The sequence below is a fragment of the Equus asinus genome, chromosome 22 (assembly GCF_041296235.1).
Source record: "Equus asinus isolate D_3611 breed Donkey chromosome 22, EquAss-T2T_v2, whole genome shotgun sequence".
NCBI lineage: Eukaryota > Metazoa > Chordata > Mammalia > Perissodactyla > Equidae > Equus > Equus asinus.
The window spans coordinates 20,102,485-20,125,907 of record NC_091811.1 but is presented as its reverse complement, the minus strand read 5'-3'; the positions used below and the strand labels follow the sequence as shown (position 1 = coordinate 20,125,907).

Below are 23,423 nucleotides of genomic sequence, written 5' to 3'. Positions count from 1 at the left end.
GAAAACAAAGAAAAAGAAAGGACGCATTAGCTCTATTCCCAGAGGTACCAATGAGGTCCCTTTCCATCCAGACCAGTGCTTCTTAAACTTAATGGCATATAAATCACCTGCAGATCTTGTTACACTACAAACTCTGATTCAGTAGACCTGGGGTGGGGCCTATAGTCTAAAGTTTTAACAAGCTTCCAGGTGATGTCAATGACACTGGTCCAGTGTAGTAGGCAGCCTCTACTGGCTCCCAATGATCTCTGAATCCTGATATATGTGCTGTTCTGCAATCCCCTCTCAATGAGTGTGGGCTGGATATAGTGACTCACTTCTAAGCAAGAGGATAGGGCAGAAGTAATGAAATGTCTTTTCTGAAATTAAGTTATAAAAAAGACTGCATTCTTTGTCTCAGGTGCACTCTTTCTCTTGAACCCCTTCCTCTGGAGGAAGCCAGCTATCATGTCACGAGGCAGCCCAGTGGAGAGAGGCCACTTGCCAACAGCTGAGGCCAAGAACCACAGCCTCAGTATAACAGCCTGTGACGAAAAGAGGCTTTGGAATGAGCTTGGAAGTGGATCAAAGGATCCTAGTCAAGTCTTCAGAGGAGAACACAGCTCTGGCTGAAGCTTGACTAGAACTTGAGAGACCTGAGCCAGAGGCACTCAGCTAAGCTATACCTGGATTACTGACCCAGAGAAACTGTGTGATAATAAACATTAGTTCTTTTAAGCTGCTAAGTTTTAGGGTAATTTATTAAGCAGCAGTCGATAACTAATACATCTGAAGACCATACTTTGAGTTGTAAGGATTTAATCCAAGAGCAAATGATATTTGATAGGGTTGTTGTGATGATTAAATGAGTTAATATACATAGAACAGTTAGATAGTGCCTGGCCCACAGTAAGCGTTGGATTAGTAACATGACCATATATCCCTTGTCCCGGCATAAATATCAAAAGCTCCCCCTTTCACACTCAAATAGTCCAGTCTGGATAATTTTTTGGTCATCTATCAAAGAGTATTTCTTTATTTATTTATAACATAAACTTAGGAGGGGGGAAACAGTGGCAAATAAAAAGAAGAGGAAAGAAGAAACAAAGCAAATGCAGCAGAGAAAAGGGTAGAGTTCTCAATCACTGAGCTTTCGCTCTGTGCTTTCCTTGCCCATCTACCAATTCCTTCTGTTACCTAATTTGACAGCTGTGATATTCCAGTGATAGGTTTTTGCTTCATCAGCACAGAGACAGCTGGAGGCCTGAGAGTCTGTCCACGATTCCACCTGGTACTCATCTGATTTAGCCAGGTTAGTCTGAACCTGAAGAGCATATTTAAGAGATAAAGGGTATGAGAAAAGGAGATGGCACATAGAGGCTTAGGAAAATTTGGGGGTGGAGACACTGACATCTCATCACTTTCCCAGGGAAAACTGGTATTCTTCCAGTTTAGGGACAAAATTATGGCGGGGGGCTGTGGTTCCAGGGCTGACATTTGCTTCTTGTAACCCCAGCTCTTACCCTGATGCAGTTCTTTAGATAATTGAAGATGGTGGCAGTAAGACGAAAGGATTCTCCACGAACTACTGAGTAGGGGAGAGTCAGATCAACAAAGAATGGCTTGAAAGCAGTTAGTCCCATAGTGGGTGAAAGACCAAAGCCGCTGGACTGGGAGGTGCAAAAAGTCATGGCTTTCCACTCAGTGATGGTATCAGGAACTGTGACGTGGACAGCCTCCTTCCCTGAGTTACTGTGAGAACACAAGAACCCAGGTGAGGCAGACAGCAGGAGAACTAGAGCATTTGGGAATTAAGCTACAAATTCATCTACAGAAGTGAATTTTTTTTGTTGTGCATGGGTGAAAAAGCAGAGGCAACTGAACTGGAGGAACTTGTGAATCTCAGAGTGTGAATCTTTGGGTGAATGAGGATGTACAAATATGGGAGAAGGGGGATGACGGAATCTGGGGGTGGAGTATGTGTGGGTGGGCACCTGTGTGCAAAAATATCTGAAAAAGGCACCAGTGCCCTCTGAATCTGTGATGCACTGTGTAAATGTGAAGATGGGTGAATTTGTTTTGAGTGATTGTATATGTTTGTTTAAGAATTCAGGGAAAGAAACAGGTTTCCTTACCCCTACTAAACTTTCTTGGCTTGAGAATTAGATTCATTAGAAATTATTTGATTTTGAGTTCTCTGCTGACTCCACACTGTATAATCTTGCTGTACCTTTGAGGCATCACTTACCCAATAGGAAACAGATCCCAGAGCCAAGTCTCCGGGAAGTACTGGCGGACCTGAGAATCCTCTGACTGAAGTGATGAAGAGGATGACTCAAAAGCCACTGGACGAATTTTATCACTTGCTAAAGAGACCAAGAATAAGGGACTTTTGGGAAACAGAAGACTTCTGTTGTGAGATAAATTGAGGCAGAGGGACTATCAGCAAGAAATTCAGAGGAAAGCAGAGAACATTCAGTCAGACACAAGGAAGAAGGACCACTGAGGAACCGACTAGTCATAATGCCATCAGGAGGAAGTGACAGACAAGGAGGCTTGGCCAGGGAATGAATAGACAAGGACTTCAGGCTTCAAAAGCACCCCCCAGAGAGAGGGGAAACCGCCTGCATCTATGACCCACAACCCATTGTCATTCTAAGGCTAGAGACTCAGTGCAAGAACAGGAAGCAAAGAAGGAGCTTTAGGACTTCCATGATTCTAAACATCTCAGTGAATTCATAAGCCACAGAGGTAGCTTACCTCCTCCTGTTACCATGCTGTATTCTGGAGACCAGTAACTGCAATCCACTGGCTTCTTGATTTTGGCATTGGACAGAATTTTCAGGCCCATATCCTGATAGGCACCAAAGAGACCAGAGAATTAAGTATTAAGTCCCCTCCTTTACTACAAGGGCTACAGCCTAGGAATTCTACCCTCAAAGGGTTGAACCAAAACATTCTTTTCCTATTAATTATGGTTAATAGGAGACTGGTGGTTATTACCTAATATGCAGCATCAAGATTGGTTCACTTCTGTTCCTGCTAGTGTGAAGGGCTTTCAATTAAACTTATTTCATTGTGTGATCACTACAATAAGTCTAGTTAACATCCAACATCATACATAATTACAAAAAAAATTTTTTTCTTGTGATGAAGACTTTTAAGATCTATTCTCTTAGCAACTTTCAAATATGCAATGCAGTATTATTAACTATAGGCACTGCGCTGTACATTATATCTGCATGACTGACATTCTATAACTGGAAGTTTATACCTGTTGACCACAGTCACCCATTTGACCCACCTCCCACCTCTGGCAACCACCAATCTGTTCTCTGTATCTATGAGCTTGTGTTTTTTTTAAGATTCCACATATAAGTGAGATCATACGGCATTTGTCTTTCTCCATCTCACTTATTTCACTTAGCATAATATCCTCAAGGTCCATTCACATTGTCGCAAATGACAAGATTTCATTCTTTGTCATGGTTGAATAGTATTCCACTTATTTAATTGTTAAACTTGTTCAATGCTTCTTCTAATTATTAGTCACTGTGTTCTTGTTATTTGATTTAGACACTGAAATTTCTGAGGAGAGGGACCATATCAACTCAGTCAATTCAACAAAAATACACTGAGCATTGTGATGGATTAGGCATTAATGAGAATAAAAAACTGAACAAGACATGGTACTTGACCTCAGAGAACTCCTGGTCAGACTTGGGCCACAGCGTCCCAAATTTTTGCTCATAAAATAGGTGTATTATTTTTAATAATAATGATAAGAGACCTCTGGTGTACCTTTTCTTTCTCCTTCTTGACTGATCCCATGGAAATCAATATTTGGGGACCACAGAGAGAGGAGGACTACGTGTACAGCCTCTCACAGTGGTTCTCTTCCAATGCACCTAGGCAACTTCTTCAAGCATAAAGACCAAGAGAGACTACCTTACGTATCAGGAGTTTCTTTTAAGATTTCATCCCTGTCTGTGTCCATATGAGTCTCTTTGCCTTTTAGATATGGACTTTTCTTTCCCCCCTCCCACCACCATTGTTTCTATAAGAACAAAATGGGTAAGAACATCTACCTGGAAAAACCCAAAAAGGTCCGTGCCTTCAGTGAACCAAGGCCTCCATATAATCTGATGCTCGCTCCAACGCCCCACAGACATCGGCCTAATGAGGGGTTGAGGAAAGTCCCACGGACCAGACGCTGGACATTCATCATGTTCAGCCACCTGATAGGGGTAGTAACCATGCCAGAATGGGAATATCCCATAGACCTGAGATAAGAGAGGATAAGGAAATAAACCATCAATACAGTGAAATCAGTTGAGAAATTTCTTTCAGATTCTGGTGCCACAATTCACTACTCCTGCATTATTTCTCTTCATTAGTCCAGAATTCTTCCTATTCCACCATAACCCCTTCCTTACTTTTAAAATTTTAACCTTTACCTCCCCTTTTTGCATAATCTGTCACTCTTATCTCCTATTTCATCTTCTTTCCTTATCTCCATGTCTATATTAACCATTCCTTTCTCATACCATCATTTCTACCTTCATTTCCATACCAGTTTTTCTACCACTTTATGGTGGTCCACTATTTCCCTAAGACTGTCTTTCCCACTCCCTGAAATCCATTTCTTATTCTAAAGCAGTCAATTGTCTTTGCTAACTCCTTCTTCCCATCCAATTAGCAGACTACTCACAGAGCTGTTGCTCAGCTCTCTCTCTGGTCTAAGTAGTAAGACACTCTCATCTACGGCCCGGACTGCACACAGGGAACCAGGAGCTGCCTGAAGCTGCAGTTCCACATCTGCTCCTGGAAGCTGCTGGGAAGAGGAGAAGCCAAGGGAAACCTGGGGAAGGGAAAAGTATAACTTGAAGATCAGGTCAGCCTGGAGAGGAGGAGAAAAAATGTAATTTGGGTTATCAGCCAATAGGCCCCAACTATGGTATCCAGCCCACTCTTCACTTTCATACTGATTTTCGTTTGTAAAGTGTAGCCCTTTACAACCAGTGTCTTAAGATAGAGTTGTAAAAAGTGAGCAGCACAGTAGAAGGATGTAGAAAGTTTAAAACACAAAAAGTAGAAAGAAAGAGAACATATGGAATAGTTATATTTGGAATAGCTATATATGTGCTTTCCCAGCATGACTTTTTAAAAAGAAGGAGGAGATAGATTTCAACAAAATGTACTAAAGATATAAACACAATACAACATCCAACTTCAATATTATCTTCTCATTTCCCTGCCCCTGCCTTATCTCCAACCCCAGCATATGCAAGATCTCACGCTACACCCAGATCTTTTCTTCACCCTCCTCAATTGCCGTTTTACCTGATTGTCAAAGCATAGCTCTACTGAGAACTGAACTTTGTCAGCTATAACACCTCCAGTGGGAAAAATGGCATAGATCACCAGGGAAGGATCAGGGGCTAGTCTGGAACTGAAGGTCAGTGAAAGAGAGAAGGAGCCTTTCAGTCCTGCAAGAGAAGAGGGAATATACAGGGGTGAGAGTGCACACCCACCTACCGATGACATCCAACATGTGTTTGCACTTCTCGCTGGGCCAGATGCAGGCCTCATGGTGCAAGTTACTTCTCATTTTCCTATTCTTCTATGGTTATTGTTAGTGTTCTCTTCTCATTGTTTCTACTTATAAGACCTGTTTCCTGGAAGTTCAAAATATCCTTTTTTCTTCTAACAGAAGCATGAACACTCACCTTTCTTCTTAGAGTTCAAGTGTTTCTGCCCCTCCATCTCCAAATTTCCTTTCCCTGTTAACTAAAGAAGAGAAAAAAATCATCAACAGCACAGTAGTTATGGGAATTTAGACTTGACCCTGCTTCTGGAGCATCCCTGCATCTCTCTATAACGAGACATTCCTTTCACAGTTCCAGAGCCTGGATCAATACTTCATGGAGCATCTTTTGCTTGTCAAATGTCGGACGCTGCCAACAGTCCTGATGACTCTTCCTCCACCTAAAATCCACCCTTACAACCTTTTTTTATTATCACTTAATTCAAAATGCAATGAAAGTGAGTGTACCTTAAACTGTCTTGAGTCCTCCTGACATTTGACTCTCTGGAGGAACAATCTCCTTTTCTAACTCTCCCTTCCTGTTCACTCTCACTGGAAACTAAATTCAGTGAAATTGTTTCTAAGCGAGCTGTCATCTCAGACTCCAGTCAAGGGCTGCATGGCCGGCTTCTCAGACAGCCATCTGACACTCAGCCCTTCCACACGGATCAATCCAACTCTGCTTTTCTCCTGGGCCTCCCCACACTTCTGTCCTGAAGACAGGGCCTGCATTATCACTCTGACTTGCTATTTTCCACCTACACCTCCTCATTCTGTTGTGTCAGGATGATTGTTTCAGCTTGATGAAGACACTGAATGATAGTAGACACTGGAATGATTCAGTGGGGAGAAAGTCTCTCAGAGACTTTGAGAAGATAAGAGAATAAAGAGACTCTCGACCATCAAACCTGAGGTTTACATGAGTCTAATTCTTCACTATCACCAAGGCCACCAGCAAAGCTGCTTATCTTTGTATATTTCCTTCAGGCTACAAATTGTGATTTTATTCCTCCAACAAGGCTGCTATCAATGTTAATTTTAACCCTATATCATCTATTAAAAGTATTGACCAAGGAAACACAGAATGAAATTTATTCTGACTCCTATCCCCTCCTCACCTTCCCTCCTACTCACCCACCCAGCTCCCTTTCAGCCCTGGCCAGCAACAGTTTTTTGTTAATTCTTTGTTTTATTTCCTCACACAATTTCCCTGGGCTCCTTCTCACAGTCTCTTTATTCTTCATTTGTCCCCATCTTTTATACCTACGCCGTGCAATACAGTAGCCACTGGCCACATGTGACTACCAAGCCCTTGAAATGGGCTAGTTCAAACTGCTTTAAAATAAAATACAGGGGCCGGCCCAGTGGCACAGTGGTTAAGTTCGCACGTTCTGCTTCGGCAGCCTGGCGTTTGCTGGTTCGGATCCCCAGTACAGACCTATGAACCACTTGTCAAACCATACTGTGGCAGGCACACAGACGATAGCTCAGGGCTAATCTTCCTCAAAAAAATAAAATAAAATAAAATATATATTTTGAGTTTCAAAGAGTTGAAACTTAGCTGAAACAAAGAATGTAAAATATCTATTTTAATAATTTTTATATTGATTTCATGTTAAAATAATCATATGCTCGATATATTAGGTTAAATAAAAAAATTTTAAAAAATAGTTTCAACTTTTAACTTTTTTAATGTGGCTTCTAAAAAAATTTTTTTTTTATAAAGTTTTTTTTTTTTTTTTAAGATTTTATTTTTTCCTTTTTCTCCCCAAAGCCCCCCGGTACATAGTTGTGTATTCTTCGTTGTGGGTTCTTCTAGTTGTGGCATGTGGGATGCTGCCTCAGCGTGGTCTGATGAGCAGTGCCATGTCCGCGCCCAGGATTCCAACTAACGAAACACTGGGCCGCCTGCAGCGGAGCGCGCGAACTTAACCACTCGGCCACGGGGCCAGCCCCAATGGCTTCTAAAAATTTTTAAATTACCTGTGTGGTTCGTATTATCTCTCTATCTAGACAGGCTATCCACCTTCTCTGGCTCACTCTCCTCATCCCCTTTTCTTCCTGACACACTTTCACCAATCCTTATTTCCCAGCCTCACATAGTAGGAGAAGATGACTTCCTGGTCAGGGTTCACATCATCCGGATCAATGTAATAATCCACCAGTACTTCCTGGGGCTGGCCACATTCCAAGATGCCACTTAGCGGGCGGATGCCAACAAAGCTGCGAGTTGTGTTGTAGAAGGGTCGCAGGTAAAGGTAGGCATTTTGGTAGTAATGATGCACCTGTTCTGGCTTATATTCCAAATCTTCCATTTGGAACCTGCCCTAAGAAAAAGAGAGAGAAAAAAGTCCTTTTAGCATGTACTCCAACCATATTAACCCCATGGATTTGTTACGATTTTCACATAGATCTCTCTCAAATCTTCACTGCCTAAAAATGGCATATATATATATATATGTCACTAAAGGTGCAGCCAAGGATGTTTGAGGAATCCACTAATAGTGGTTATGTGCAGCAGCATTTTGGGATGTGAAGGAGTGAAATAAGGGCTGAATTACAGTTGTCAAGTGACGGAAAATTGAGGATGATATATCTTCACACACCTGATGCCTACAGGATAGATAAGCATGAGTGAGATTATATAGAAATTAAAGACTATATCTCAGAGACAAGAAAACTGGATATAGAGGATAATAAGATTGAAAATGATTATCTCTGAGTGATTGAGTGATGCCAAGAGTAAGGAAATAGTTAAATTAGCCACCATGCAAACAATATGTGTTTACTTAAATAGTATAGCTGAATGGTTGCATTAATGGCTCCAACTCTTCATCCCTCCTTGCATCAACATCCTTTACCATGTAATCTTACAGTGCCCTCTCAGTTTAACTGTGGGCCTTCCATGTGACTTGCTGTTGGGAATAGGATGCTAGCATATGCTAGATAAGCAGAGGCTTGGAAAAGCCTTTGCACATCCACTTTTGCTCTTGCATCTCATCATCGCCATGAGAATACACCTGGGCTAGTTTGCTGGAGCATGAGAGACATGGGGAGCACTAGTTTATAGCCAGCTGATTCACAAACATATAAGGAAGTGCACCACGGTCAGCAGAGCTGCCTAGCTGACTACCCTAGATGCAGGAGCAATAACTGCTTCTTGTTGTAAAATACTAAAGTTTTGTAGTGGTTCGTTAAGAGCATTGTGTGGGAATTGATAACTGATACAAGCCCTCCTTATAAGTTGTCCAAACTCTAAAGTTCACTTCTTTGCCATTTTTATGAGTAATAGGGGAAAGGGGAAGGGAAATAGGAGGAAGAAGATGACCCTGAACCATTTTTTTCTCCCTACTCTGACTTCAAATATAGGATCAGATAGAGATGGGGATAAATTATAAGATGAATTAGTAGAAATAGGAATTTTGATCTGAAGCATCCCTTATTTGATTGATATTAAAAACAAACAGGATCCAAGAAAAAGAGTTTATCAACTGAAGAGCAGGACTGGTGAGTGAGGGAGATGGAATTTCAAATGGATGTGTGGGGAGAAATAGAAAAATTTTGAAGTTTTCGTTCAGGGAAGCCTTCCTTGCTGGAAAGCCGGTCCTCCCCAGTGCTTACCTCCAGAGAAATGTCTGTCCCATTCCAAGTAATCGTATCCAACTGGAAGGGAGCGAGGCCATCATTGTCTGTAATGAGGGTCTGGTTGGTGGTTCCATTTATGCCTTTAATCACCAGAAACACTGAATGACTCTTGAGAAGGGAGCCATCACGGCCCCTGACTCTTATCTGAGGGGTGAAGGTCATTAGGACATTAGAATTAGGTTTGGAGTAGGTTCAAGTATGACATAAAGTGAAGTGATCACAGAAACTCTAAGAGTACACTTCAGGAATGAGTTCAGAAAAAGGTAAATGTGACTCAAGGGTTGGAAACTAGGATCTACGAAGAACTGAGAAACAAACAGAAGTAGATTAGCCTGGAGCAGAAGCAGATTTGCCAGGAAGCTAATGAAGCTTTAGGGTGCTTCATTTGCACAGGCTCTTTCCAAGGTTCTGTACATTGTTTCGCTTTTGTTTTCTTCAAGAGACTCCCCTTCCCCTCCCAAATTGTATAATCCTTAGGCTCTAAGAAACTCTGGATCTACTCTCGGTCTAGAGAAAGGATGACTAAGAAATAAATGTATGTAAATATGTACAACATTATTGTGTTGACCAGTTGTTTGGGAAGTGAAGAAAGGGGTAGATTGTTAGGCATCAGAAAGAAGGCATCAACAAAAGAAATTTTAAAATCTCTAAAGAAAATGCTTAAGGAGCTACAAATGGCTCTCTGTCAAGGAAAGTTTGATATTAACCATGCCTAGATGCAGACGCCCAGACTAGATGATTTCTCCAGACACTTGCAGCTCTAAAACTCAAAGATCTGTACAGTAGAATATGAGCCGCTGGCACTGGGAAGGTCACTGAAGTCACGTTAATATTCAAGGCATATCTCACAGGGGATTAAGGGCAACACTGTGAAGGAGTTGAGAGTACTTGGGATGCAGACTGCCTGAGTTTGATGGTAGTTACCACTTACCAGCTGTATAACCTTGGGAAAATCACTTAACCTCTCTATGCCTCAGGATCCTCACCTGTAAAATGGGGCCAATAATAGTGCTTACCCCATAGGATTGTAAAGATTAAATAAGTAAACACATATAAAGTACTTAGAACAATGCTAAGTTAGCCATTATTATATGTCTACAAGAAGGAGTCAACAGTGGGTGGTTAAGCATTTTTGTCTGTGCAGAGACAAGTTTCAACATACCTTCCCACTGAAGGGGAAATTGGGGTGATAAAAATTATTGGTGTCTTCAAAGCTCATTGATCCCATTTGTGAAGAAATGTCTATCTCCTGTGTGGTATTGGCCTCCACTCCTGCAGAGGGAAACCAGACATATGATGATCTAAATACCTGATATCCTTATTTTTATGTTTAACATAAAATCCCTGAAAGGATGGTGCCACTGGAAGTACGAAGCTGAATATATTTCTGGCCAAAGATCCAAACCAACTCCTCTTCTCCAAACTTTTGGGGAAATAGGTAGTGGATGGCAGGTTGGAATCGAGCATTTCCCTTTGACTGTGAACTAAGAATACTAGTTCCCAAACACTAATGAGGGTAGGTCTTGAATCTTCTAAGGAGGTCTGTCCCTGGGACAGTCTTTTTTCATTCTCTTTTCTTAGTAGAACAAGGAGTATCCCACTTACCTGTCCCTTCCTCCACCACAGTAGCCACAATATTGATCCTGTGGCTATACCTATAACTAGTGAGGTTGAAGGTGGACATGTCCACAGAAGCTGAGAAGCATCCTGCTTTGTCAGTCTGGTGAGGCAATCAGAGAGAAAGAGAGAGAGAGAGGATGAACAACAATCTCAACTTCCATTTCATAACGTACTGTAGAAGGAAATAATTTCTTATTTCTATACTTTAATTTCTCCATCTTTAAGATAGAAAAACTCTCCTGTAACATGAAGTATACACCCACACATATATAATCATGTCACAACCTTGAAGTCCAAAATATGACAAGGGGAAAAGAAACAACCGTAGAATAGGAAAATCGTATCTCCCAAGGGATTAGTACAAGGCAGAATCTAAAAGACTTTATTTGTTTAGGATAAAAAAGACTGCTTTGTGCTTTGGAACTGGGGTAATAATCAGACGAAATGCTTTCTACTTTGGGCTTTCACCGCTCTTCTATATTAGTGCCTGCTTATTTACTCTTTAGGACGTGTGAATAGAGCTCCTTTTCTGCATCCCATTTGCTCACCTGTCCAGAGATGTTCCTGCAGTTGTCGAGTAGCTGTTCCTCTTCTGCCTTTGGGAACCAGTAATTATGTGCCTTTTGACACGCTGATACCTGCACGGCCCCCAGCATGGGCTTTCCATAGGTGTACCTAGCCCAGAAAAGCACGAGGAGTCAGAGTTGGGAAATTTCACTTGAGATCCAACCCTCCTCCCTCAAACACCCCTTTTCCTTCCTTCCCACACTCCAGCCTCTGAAAGTAATCTAGGAACCCCACCCTTCTCCAGCTCTTTTTCACTTCCCTACTTTACTCAAAGACTTAGAATATTGCCATTACACAATAAGTACCATCCAAAGGACAGAAACAGTGTCTTTCTTTTTCCTTACTCCTATTTTCTCCATGGGATTCGATATTGAATTCTGCACAAAGTAGACACTAGATCAATAACACTGACTGAGTGAGCAGTGGAAAGTAAGAGCAGAAACACAATTAGAAAATGTGTTCTTGGAGAAGTCATGACTAGACTACATAAAATATCCCAAGTTTCAACCACTACGTCCATAATCCCTCTCCCCATAACACTCCCTCATCACATCTCTCAATATAGCTTTAATCGCCACCAGATCCAGAGCTTTATTCTTACCTGCAACAAATTTTTACTAGGAAAGATTTGTCCACCACTGATAACTGCTTGGGTTCCACGACCTCCAATTTAAACTTCGGCAGCACTGGAGAGAGTGGAAAGAGAAATAGAAAAGGAATGGGAGAGGGACTTGACCATATAAGTAGTGAACAGAAGGGTATAAAAACAGTGATAATCCGGGGGCGGCCCCGTGGCGCAGCAGTTAAGTTCGCACGTTCCGCACCGGCGGCCCAGGGTTTGCTGGTTCGGATCCCGGGTGTGGACATGGCACCGCTTGGCAAGCCATGCTGTGGTAGGTGTCCCATATATAAAGTAGAGGAAGATGGGCATGGGTGCTAGCTCAGGGCCAGGCTTCCTCGGCAAAAAGAGGAGGATTGGAAGTAGTTAGCTCAGGGCTAATCTTCCTCAAAAAAAAAAAAAAAAAAAAAAAAAAAAACAGTGGTAATCCAACTAATTAGTTAAATTAAAGGGGCATTGTTAAGGTAAAACTCCTGAAGTTATTAGCTGGTTTAGCACTGATTCAAAAATGAGTAAACAATCCCTTCCCATAGAAGATTTTACTTTACCTTTGCTGATTTTGAGACAAGATTATGTCCAACACTTTGACCTGCTCCCACCTACCATATTCTTCCACACTGAAGGTGCCAAAGGTCTTGCCCTCAGCCACTGTCACTGTATAGGTGCCCAGCGTTGCCTCTGGTGCCAGTTGGAAGGATAGGTCGACAATGCCTTGCTCGGGCACCACTTCCAGCCATTGTGCAATCCTGTTGCTATTCGGATCCTGTGTCCATTAAAAAGAAACCTCATGATGTGCCTGCCTGTTTGATTCCCATTCTGCACTGCAAAAAGTAGATAAAGAGGTAAAAAGCAGGTAGAGAATCCCACCCATTGTTCATGACCTGCCATGGTCTGTGTCCAGGAAGAACAGCTCCCTGTGCTATTTATACTTTTCTTTACTACTGAATGAGATAAGTTTTCCTATAGGTCCAGCCCTCCTTTGGGAAGAAAAAAGTCCTTGTGGATTCAAGTGATCAGACTGAGTCCCTCAAGGTGTTATCACCAGTTTCAGAAAGTAGGCTTTAGAATGTACATTACAAAGAGTGTTTACTCTTCTTGGTCCCTATTACGGGACAACACTGAGGGGATTGATCATAAGACGCCTGAAAGATAGGTAATTTAGCAGAAAAATGGAGGGGATGCTGTGGGGAATTTGTCTTTCTAGTCCCTTTCTTTCTAAGCACTTCTCACAGGTAGTCATGTCATATTCAGCTCTTGAGGGTCTTCAACAATAGCCCTTACCAAAGACTAAGAGGAGTGCAGAACCAAGGCTAGCTTGGCATGGCACAGAGAATTACAGGAATGAGAGTGGGCAGGTTAGCCACAGCAGAGGTTGGTGTCCTGTCTACAGAGGTTTAGGACTGAGTGAACGTGCAGGCAGAGGCTTAGGAGGAATTGTGCGTCCTCTGGGTAGGGCAGAGTCTCAGGCTCTCGGCCAAAATCTGAGTTGTTTCTGACATCAAAGTTTAGCACCCAATTCTCATTCCTACTTCACCCCAAATGAGAGAAAAGAAAAAGAAACTTCTGCTTACCTCCAGTTCCACTATGGAGTACTGAAAAGGAAAACCAGATAATGTGGGTTAAAGCAGGATAAGCAACGAGGATAGGCTTGCTGAAACCAAGAAGTTCACAAAGGACTCTTTCTTTTTCTGTTGCCCACTCCTTTCTTTCTAAATGGTTCTTGTGTGCCCTGATAAAAGTAACAATGGGGCAAAGGTTTATTGGCTGAAGGAGGGAAGAGAAGAGATTTCCTCAAAGGGATTATTAGTCTCCAAAAAATTTGAACAAACAGACTCTCAGTCCCTTCAGCATCCCGCAGTGCTCTGACTGAGCTCCTCCACAGCACGCCCTAAAAGATGTCAGCACCTGGAGGCCCCCCAGTGTTTCAACCTCTTCTTGGGAGCCAACTGTCTCCTGGTCTCCTGCTGCCTGAACGCCACTGGGCGGCAACCTTACTTTCAAGTATTGCAAAACAACTTCAAAAAATTTTTTTTTTGTTTAAAAGAGTTCTATCAAAGGATCATGTCTAGTTTCCTGAAGAAAATGGTTTTACATTAAGTTGGAGGGAGACAGGTCATTGAGCTAGGTGTCAAAGTGTCACCTCAAAGTTATTTGTTAATTTCAAAGGGAAAAAGATATACCCTTACTTTGGAGAAATTAGGCCGTCACCTCCTTAACCAAGTGATTAAATTCATCATCATTAATAATGGCCCACCTAACATTATATGCCACCTGAAGAGACATAGTTGAGATTCACAGCATTATTTAATAAGTATTTTTGCCAAAAATGTTTAGCTTCAACCTAATTAAGACCTCAAACGTAATTCCAGAAGATAGAGGAACAAGTTAGATTACATAATAAGGAAATAACAGACAAATAAAAAGTCAAATATTCAATGAGACAACTAGGCTTCCTCAAAAGTTAATGTTATATTCCAGAAGGGGGAACACTCTATAAGTCATATAGTCTGATCTTTCTCTCTCTGTCTCAAAAAACGAAAGTCTACATAATGAAAAAATAAGGGTTGGGGGCCAGCCCCATGGCTGAGTGGTTAAGTTTGCGTGCTCTCCTTTGGTGGCCCAAGGTTTTTCGGCGGCCCAGGATTTCGCCAGTTTGGATCCTGGGCGCAGACATGGCACCACTCATTAGGCCATGTTGAGGTGGCATCCCACATGCCACAACTAGAAGGACCCACAACTAAAAAATATAGAACTATGTACCCGGGGGATTTGGGGAGAAAAAGCAGAAAAGAAGAAAAAAAAGAAGATTGGTAACAGTTGTTAGCTCAGGTACCAATCTTTAAAAAAATTAAAAAAAAAAAAAGGAGATTATTTTAGATTAAGATAAATTTAAAGGATATAAAAATCAAATGCAGGGGCCAGCCCCGTGGCACAGAGGTTAAGTTCGCGCATCCCACTTCGGCTGCCTGGAGTTTGCCAGTTTGGATCCCAGTGCGGACATGGTACCGCCTGTCAAGCCATGCTGTGGTAGGCGTCCCACATATAAAGTAAGATGGGCGTGGATGTTAGCTCAGGGCCAGTCTTTCTCAGCAAAAAGAGGAGGACTGGCAGCAGATGTTAGCTCAGGGCTAATCTTCCTTAAAAAAAAAAAAAATCAAATGCAATGCATGAATTTTATTGGATCCTAGTTTTAAAAAAAACCTCAACATCATTTGGAAAAATGGGGTTAAATGATATTAAATAATTATTGTTCATTTTCTTAGGTGTAATAATATTATGATTATTAAAGATATTATTTTTAGAAGATGCATGCTAAAGCATTTAGGAGTAACATGATGTCTGCAACTTACTTTTAAATGATTCAGAAAAAATGATAGATTAAAACATATACGGCAAAATGAAACAAATGTTGAGTCTTGGTGTTATGTTTGAAAATTCTAACAATAAAATGTTGAAAACAAAATAACTGCTGAAGATAATCTTTCTATGAGAGAATTATCTTTTTGCTATGTTTTTTCTGTTTGTATAAGATGTTTTGATTTTTTTAAACTATAGTAGTTAGAATTTTACAAAATCATGGCCAAGGAAGTAGATAATTAGAATGTCTAGATGTGAATATAATTAAAAACATGACTAGACACCGTATTATTATGGGATTCATGGTTTTCCAATTAGAATTACATACTTGTAAAAGGACTTGCCACTAAATGAGATTGAATGCTGGAATTTAGATATGGGGTCTCGGAGACGGTACAAAGTTTGGGTCTCACTTGGAAGGGAGAGAGAAGGAAATCAAGATGGTGCTTGCCTTTGATTCTTGGGCCAAGTACCATGTGATGCCAAGCAGTGATGAAGTAGAGCATCACTACACACAAACATCAGCCTTGGTATCAAGGGTAATGCCAATTCTTCAGAAAAGCCCAAAAATGAGAGACAAGGATCAAGGCAAAATAGGGCTTCCATAAACCCGGGGCTATATAGACAATAAGAAGGCAAATATCACTGAGATTACTACGGATTGCTATGAATTCCAGAGAAAGAATACTTCCTCAGAAGACAAAGTACTTTTCTCAACAGAGAGTCAAGAATCGGGGAGCACACCAGTGAGCCAGAAACAAGCTCTGGAAGGAAACAGGTGTTCAACTAAGAAGATAGCATTTCCAGCTGGAAGCTGCCTGAGCTTTCTGAACAAACGGGTGTAGCAACCAAACTAGACAGGGTCACCTAATCTCAAGTATACTTTAGCTGCTTGAGGATAAAATATTGTGTTCTGTAAACTCATAATGTTTGTCCCTCAGTTTCTTAGTAAAATTCCTTTTGTTTAATTTCAGTGTTTTGAATTGGAGTTTCAAATTGGAACTTAGAGGGAGGAGCTGGCTAGAAGAAGGGAGTGGGGAGGAAGGAGTAATTTTACAAGGGAAATAGAGAGTAACTATGGAGCACCTCTCAGTAATCCCGCTTAATTTGAGCAAAGATAATGTAGCAGGGGTAGTTAGGAGATCAGCCTCCAGGGGGCAGTAGAGTCTAACACAAGTCATAACTGGCTGTGGCCACACTGATCCTAGCATGTCCTCTTTTCAGCTCTGGAATCAACAGTCTGAAAAGAAAAAAGTACTTAAAATTATACTAAACTAACAAATAAAGGATACAAGTGAGAGGAAAGAGAAGCTAAAAAGATTCTAAATTGAGAAAGAAAATACAGGCATATCTCAGAGATATTGTGAGTTTGGTTCCAGACCACTGCAATAAAGCGAACATCGCAATAAAGCAAACAACTCAATAAAGCAAGTCATATATATACTTTTTGGTTTCCCAGTGCACATAAAATTTACATTTACACTATACTATACTGTAGTCTATTAAGTATGCAATAGCATTATGTCTAAAAACACAATGTATATACATTAATTAAAAAATACTTTATTGCTAAAAAATGCTAACCATCATCTGAGCCTTCAGTGAGTTGTAATCTTTTTGCTGGTGAAGGGTCTTGTGAAAAAACGCAATATCTGCAAAGCACAATAAAGCGAAGCGCATAACACGAGGTACGCCTGTAGTGGTGGAGAAGCTCATAGCTTCTCTGTACATGGGGAAAGGAAACAGAATCTCTGAGAACGTGGAGATGGAAACTAAAATAAAGCTTTTCCTATCTTTAAAACTTTCACTTGAATATGTGGGCTGTGACTGAAGGAGAAAGACAGCGGGGGTGTCTGAGAGGTAAGTATTTTGGAAGTATGTGGCCTGAATGGAGATCAAACCTTTTCTAAGGCTTACAATTCTAGGGATTGAGCTGTTCAAGGAAAATTTAAGTATTTGCCAGATGTTATCACATTTTTTACCCTTGGTACGTATTTTTTAAATGTTGCCTTAAGAGAATTGTCTATTTTATAAATTGCCTTGCATCATACTAAAAAAAGACAGCGGGGGTGGATATTCTTATTTCTTCCTTTTGTTAAATATTCTCCTGAATTATGTCTTAATATCTGAACTGCAAAGCCAGTTCATTCCAGTTGGTGTCATTCCTGGAGAGAAAATCTTGAAGTTTGCAAAAACTCTTTTAAAATGACAGGGAACGTAATCCTCTCAGGAATGTGAACCTAACTGACGTGAAGCTATCACAGCTGAGAACTAGACATCTCTGTTTGTCTTCAGGCAGACAGAGGCTAGGAGGATTCAGACGTGAACACCCTGAGGCTAGTACTTCAAGTCCCACATGCATTCTGCACCCCAGAGGGCCTCACCACATCCCACCCTTGGGAAGAATCTCTTCTCTTTCCCCCATTCTCTCTGAGTCGGCCCTGCTCCTTTCCCTTTCCCTCCTCCCACTACATTCTCACCTTGTCGTTCACTGGAAGAAAGTTGCTGTTCAGGCTGACAATGCGGAAATGCACTAAAAGGGAACGGGCATCATTAGCAAAGGGGATTTTCCCCTCTCGGAATCTTTCTTTCTTCCACTCACACATACTTCTGAGTCAGCAAAACCCCATCAGGTTTTACTTTTTTAAAAAAACCTAGTCTGAAAGAGAGAGAAAGCCCCAAAACAGTTTCTCTTCACAGTTCCTGGCTTTGAAACCTCAGAACTGAATGCGCCTCTAAGGAAGAAAGAACAAATACAAATAACAGGAGCTCAGCCAAATTCCCTTGAGGCTCTCTTATGCATACACAAGCAGCTTGCTACCAGACCCAGCAATCCAATTACACTCGCCACGTTCCGTTCCAGGAGAAATTTGTACTTTTGTTTTACATACACACACACACAGTAGCAACTCTATCCACTCTTCTTTTGCCTGCGTAACACGGCATATATTCAACTCCCTTAACACTCCATCCCTCCAGACCTTCCTCTCTTCTGCACTCCTGGCCCAATAGGCCTACCGCCAAACCACAAAGCCCCTTTTTACGAGTCTGTGCAACTGTTCCCCCAGTCTTTTGTCTAATCCGTAAGTGTGCCTTTTACCTCGCTGCCCCGGGTTGTAGACAGGTTTGTCAGTTTGTATAAAGATGCCATTCCACTGCCTCTGAATTAGAACCTTTTTCTTCTCCTCAAAGCTGATGTTTTTTCCGGTTCCCGACACCCGGATTGTGGCCACTTCTTCCGTGCCACCAGCAGGAGGGGGTACCTGATGAAAAGAGGGAAGCTCTGGGGAGAAGTAGGAGATTGGGGGAACAGAATCAACTGGTCTCAACCCAAGAGTGGGAGAGTAAAAGGAATGAACTGAGTTAGATGGAGTAGCGAGGGTAGAGCCATAAAACAAGCTGCCAGGAAGAATGGAAACAATAATATAAGAAGTTAAGGTCAGGAACTAAAAGAAGAAATCCAAAGTTAAGGAAGTTGTGGATGAGCTATAGCGGGGAACTGACATTATGTTTAGGGGAGATAGGCTTAAAGGTCGTGGCAAAAGTAAGAGAGCAGAAATTATCCTTAAAGTTGGCTTATGGTAAGTGCCTGGAGACGAGAACAGGAAAGTAAGCATTGATCTGGGGTTAAGTCTGTGCTTACCAAAAAGGAGATGCAATGTAAGTGCCTCTTCTTCATTCCAGACTGTTCTAGAAGCTTCTGGGTCTTGTCCTTGGTCTCCAGAGTAACGGTAAATTTTACATTATAGTCCCCAGGGCTCAGATCCAAACAAACCCTCTGAGTAGAGGGAAAGTTAAGAGTGGCAGGTAATGTCACCAAGTAGTTTCTGTTAAGGAAGAAAACGGATTTCAGGGCAGTAATGATTCATCCATTCAATGAAAAATTAAGCACACAGCATATAGCAACGAATTAAACACACCAAGCCCCTGCCTATATGAACCTTATTTTCTAGAAGGGAGGAGCAGACAGTAACAAATAACAGTGCACAGCCTTAAACTTCCCACCATTAAGGAGACCATCACTGAGAACCTATGCCTAGGGTACCAAGGAGGCAACTCGTTCCATTACAGAGAACAAGGCACAAGGAATCTACTCATTTTAATATTATCTTTTTTAAAAGCTTCTTCTTGGTGCCTTAGCTTTTCTCTCTGGGTAAAGTAGAAACGGAACCAAAGAAGCGAAAAGATGAAAAGGAAATTAAAATAAATCGAAGTTATCTTCTCTCATCCGTATTTCTGTTTCAGAAAGAGAGACAAAGAAGCCATCTGCCCCGAATCAACTCTGACACCCAGCACTTACGGGAGGAGTTTTTCTGCAATGGCTGGTGATAGGGCCAATATTCCTAGAAGGAGTTGAGCCCACATCTTTGTGGGTGGGACAGCCTCCTCAGGAACAGGAACTAGAGGTCTACTCCCCTGCTGTAGCATATATATTAACTGCCCCCCAGGGAGGGTGTGGAGCTATGACTGATGCTCCAGCCAATCACCTTTTGGGGCCTCAGGCTAATGTGTAGACCAGGGTAGGGCTTCTCATCACTTCCTCAAATGTATTTTTCCCTGAAACATTCATACTGGCTCAGCCAGTCCATAATACCTGTTTGAGGGGAAAAACCAGGGCTGGGTATTCACAGTGGTAAAGCTCTCAGAACACGTTTTGGACTCCTCCCTTTTTTTCTGAATTCATTCCAAATTCCCATCCCTATTTGATCCTTTTTTTTTTCTTTCTCATTTTATTGTTTTATTAAGGCATGTTTGGGAACACAGGTATGGAAGCAGTATCAATAGGAAAGCAGTATATTTCTATCTAACTGGGAATTTAAAGAAATTAATACTACTCAGTATTGTTATAACTGTATGGAAATAGGGATATACACACTCTAGAGAAAACATAATTAGGCAACCTTTCTGAGGGCAATTTCACAATACACATCAAAAGCCTTTCAGATTTGCATATTTTTTGACTCAGCAACTCTTATTCAGGAAATGTATCTTAATGGGGAAAAAGAACATGCAAGTTTGCAAAAAAAATGTGCGTCTACATTGAGTTTCTTCACAGTGTCCTTTTAATGGCAAGACTTGAAAGCCATCTACAGTACAGTCATGCGCCACAGAATGTTTTGGTCAATGACAGACTGCATATACGACAGTGGTCCCATTAGATTATAATAGAGCTGAAAAATTCCTATTGCCTTGTGATGTGGTAGCCATTATAACATTGTAGCATAATGCATTACTCACATTTGTGGTGATGCTGGTGTAAAAAAACCTGCTGTACTGAAAGTCGTATAAAAGTACAGCACGTACGACTATGTACAGCACATAATACTTGATAACAATAATAAACAACTATGTTACTGGTTTATGTATTTACCATTTGTTGCTAGTGCCATGGAGTGGACTCCGACTCCTGGTGACCCTGTGGACAGCAGAACGGAACCCAGCCTGGTCTTTTTTTTGCCATTCTCTCATCTTCCGGCACTATATCAAACAACGCTCCACTGCTATTCATAGGGTTTTCAGGGCCAAGTATTTCCTATACTATACCTTTTATCATTATTTCAGAGTGTACTCTTTCTACTTATTAAAAAAAGAGTTTACTATAAAACAGTATGCTGTGTAATGCTGGCAGCAGCTTCATCCATCTCGTGTTTACTGCATCTCTTGAAGGCATCATTTTCTTTTATACTTGATTTAATCGTTTGTTGTTTTGTTCATCGTGGCCACTAAGCATACAAAGGCCACTGCCATTGTTGCCAGTAAGAGGCCATGTCAAGTGATTGACCTGGAAACAAATTTAAAAGTGCTTAAGGACTACAAAGGCAAAAAATCAGTGATGGTTCTTGCTCGCCAGTCAGGCATATCCTATTCCACCATAGCTACAATCTTGAAGAAGATGAACAAGTGACAGAAGCTGTTAAAGGATCTACTTCATTGAAGGCAAAGAGACTAAGAAAAATTTGAGAAAGAGACATGGAGAATCTTCTAATGACCTGGAATAAAGACCAGACACAGAAGCATATCCCTCTCAGCACCATGATGATCACAGCTGAAGCAAAAAGTTTGTTTATGATGTTGACAGAAAAGGCTGGACCTGACTACAATGTTAATTTTTTTTTTTATTTGAGGAAGATTAGTTCTGAGCTAACATATGCTGCTGATCCTCCTGTTTTGGCTGAGGAAGACTGGCCCTGAGCTAACATCCATGCCCATCTTCCACTACTTTTTATATGTGGGACGCTTGTCACAGCATGGCTTGTCAAGCGGTGCGTAGGTCCACACCCAGGATCCAAACCAGCAAACCCCGGGCCACCAAAGCAGAACGTGTGAACTTAACCGCTGTGCTACCAGGCTGGCTCGCTACAATGTTAGTTTTACTGCTAGCTCTGGGTGGTATGATTTTAAACGATTCAAAAATCATTATTCATTACATAATGTGAAAGTGAGTGGTGAGTCTGCAAGTGCTGATGTGAAGGCAGCTGAAGAAGTTTTGGAAACTCGAGATAAGCTGATTGTGGAGGAAAATTACCTGCCAGAGGAAATATTCAATATGGATGAAACCTCCCTATTCTGGAAACAGATGCCTAAAAGGACTTTGACCCATAAGGAGGCCAAGTCAATGCTAGGTTTCAAGGGTAGGAAGATTAGCCCTGAGCTAACTACTGCCAATCCTCCTCTTTTTGCTGAGGAAGACTGGCCCTGTGCTAATATCCATGCCCATCTTCCTCTGCTTTATATGTGGGACGCCCACCACAGCATGGCTTTTGCCAAGCAGTGCCATGTCCACACCCAGGATCCAAACTGGAGAACCCCGGGCAGCCAAGAAGCAGAACATGCGAACTTAACTGCTGCGCCACTGGGCTGGCCCCGTTTCAAGGCTTTTAAAGACAGGAAAACAGTTTTCCTTGGGGGCAATGTTGCAGGCTACAAATTGAAACCCTTTGTCATCTGGCACAGTGAGAACCCCAGGGCCTTCAAGCATATCAGTAAACACACACTGTCACTGCACTATAGGAGCAATAAGGAGTAATGGGTGACCCAGCTTCTCTTCCAAGATGCCCTCCTGCATCACTATGCCAGTGAAATGAGGAAGTATTGTTTGGAGAATAACATACCTCTCAAGATTTTGCTTATTGTTGATGATGCTCCTGGACATCCTCCTTTTATTGGTGATATTCATCCCAATATCAAAGTGGTGCTTCTCCCTCCAAACACCACCTCTTTGATCCAACCAATGGATCAAAAACTCAGCTTTTAAGTGCTATTACCTGAGGAGGACCTTTGTCCAGGCTATTGCTGCTACTGAGGAAGACACTGATGCAATTCTGGAAGAATTACAACATCTATGACTGCATCAAGAACCTTGCTTGGTAGCACAACCAGAAGGACCTAAACTAGAATATACAATCTAGTACTGGGGGGGCTTTGGGGAGAAGAAGAAAAATTTAAAAAGAAAAAAAGATTGGCAACAGATGTTAGCTCAGGTGCCAATCTTTAAAAACAAAACAAAACACCTTGCTTGGGCTTGGGGTGATGTCACCAAGGAGTGCATGAATGGCATCTGGAAGAAGACACTCAAGAAGTTCGTCCACGACTTCATAGGATTTGCCAAGGGTGAGAAGGTTGTAAAAATCAACAAGGCTGTGGTTGAGACGACAAACAGTTTTAACCTGGTGTGTGGCGAGGATGACATTGAGGAGCTCCTAGACACTGGCTCCTGAAGAATTAACTAGTGAGGAGTTGCTCCAGTTGGAACTGGAACAGAGATGCAGAGCAAAGAAGAGGCAAGAGAAAAAAAACTGTAGGAGAAGAACCCTCAAGAAAATTCACAGTAAAGTGTTTAGCAGAAGCTTTTGTAGACCTCAACAAGCTCCTTAAAAAGCTGGAAAACATGGACACCAACACCAAAAGGTTTTCATTAATAGAAAGGAATGTTCATGATGTATTATATGCTTACAAGGAAATCAATGATGAAAAAAAGAAACAAACCAAGCAAACCACCATGGACATATTTCTGGAGAGAGAGACAGCTCCTCAAGAAGAGCCTCAGGC

At 41.6% G+C, this 23,423-nt stretch overlaps 1 protein-coding gene across 3 annotated transcripts in view; it reads right to left on the bottom strand.

Moving 5' to 3' along the window:
- Nucleotides 1-23,423, bottom strand: part of A2ML1 (alpha-2-macroglobulin like 1) — a 74,714-nt gene that overhangs the window by 17,230 nt on the left and 34,061 nt on the right. For 2 of the 3 annotated variants that reach the window (XM_014850963.3, XM_014850962.3), the window contains exons 1-20: nucleotides 19,675-19,819; nucleotides 19,018-19,201; nucleotides 18,475-18,637; nucleotides 17,855-17,907; nucleotides 13,589-13,609; nucleotides 12,621-12,780; nucleotides 12,000-12,084; nucleotides 11,380-11,506; nucleotides 10,817-10,931; nucleotides 10,374-10,483; nucleotides 9,188-9,355; nucleotides 7,666-7,893; nucleotides 5,709-5,769; nucleotides 5,323-5,468; nucleotides 4,691-4,840; nucleotides 4,068-4,262; nucleotides 2,740-2,833; nucleotides 2,228-2,345; nucleotides 1,503-1,731; nucleotides 1,177-1,303 (exon numbers count right to left, since the gene is read on the bottom strand). In XM_014850963.3, the coding sequence (XP_014706449.2) occupies nucleotides 1,177-1,303; nucleotides 1,503-1,731; nucleotides 2,228-2,345; nucleotides 2,740-2,833; nucleotides 4,068-4,262; nucleotides 4,691-4,840; nucleotides 5,323-5,468; nucleotides 5,709-5,769; nucleotides 7,666-7,893; nucleotides 9,188-9,355; nucleotides 10,374-10,483; nucleotides 10,817-10,931; nucleotides 11,380-11,506; nucleotides 12,000-12,084; nucleotides 12,621-12,780; nucleotides 13,589-13,609; nucleotides 17,855-17,907; nucleotides 18,475-18,637; nucleotides 19,018-19,201; nucleotides 19,675-19,802 (2,662 nt within the window). In that variant the 5' untranslated portion in view covers nucleotides 19,803-19,819. Of the gene's footprint in view, nucleotides 1-1,176; nucleotides 1,304-1,502; nucleotides 1,732-2,227; nucleotides 2,346-2,739; nucleotides 2,834-4,067; nucleotides 4,263-4,690; nucleotides 4,841-5,322; nucleotides 5,469-5,708; nucleotides 5,770-7,665; nucleotides 7,894-9,187; nucleotides 9,356-10,373; nucleotides 10,484-10,816; nucleotides 10,932-11,379; nucleotides 11,507-11,999; nucleotides 12,085-12,620; nucleotides 12,781-13,588; nucleotides 13,610-17,854; nucleotides 17,908-18,474; nucleotides 18,638-19,017; nucleotides 19,202-19,674; nucleotides 19,820-23,423 lie in introns of those variants that run through there. The other variant, XM_014850964.3, reaches the window with a different exon arrangement.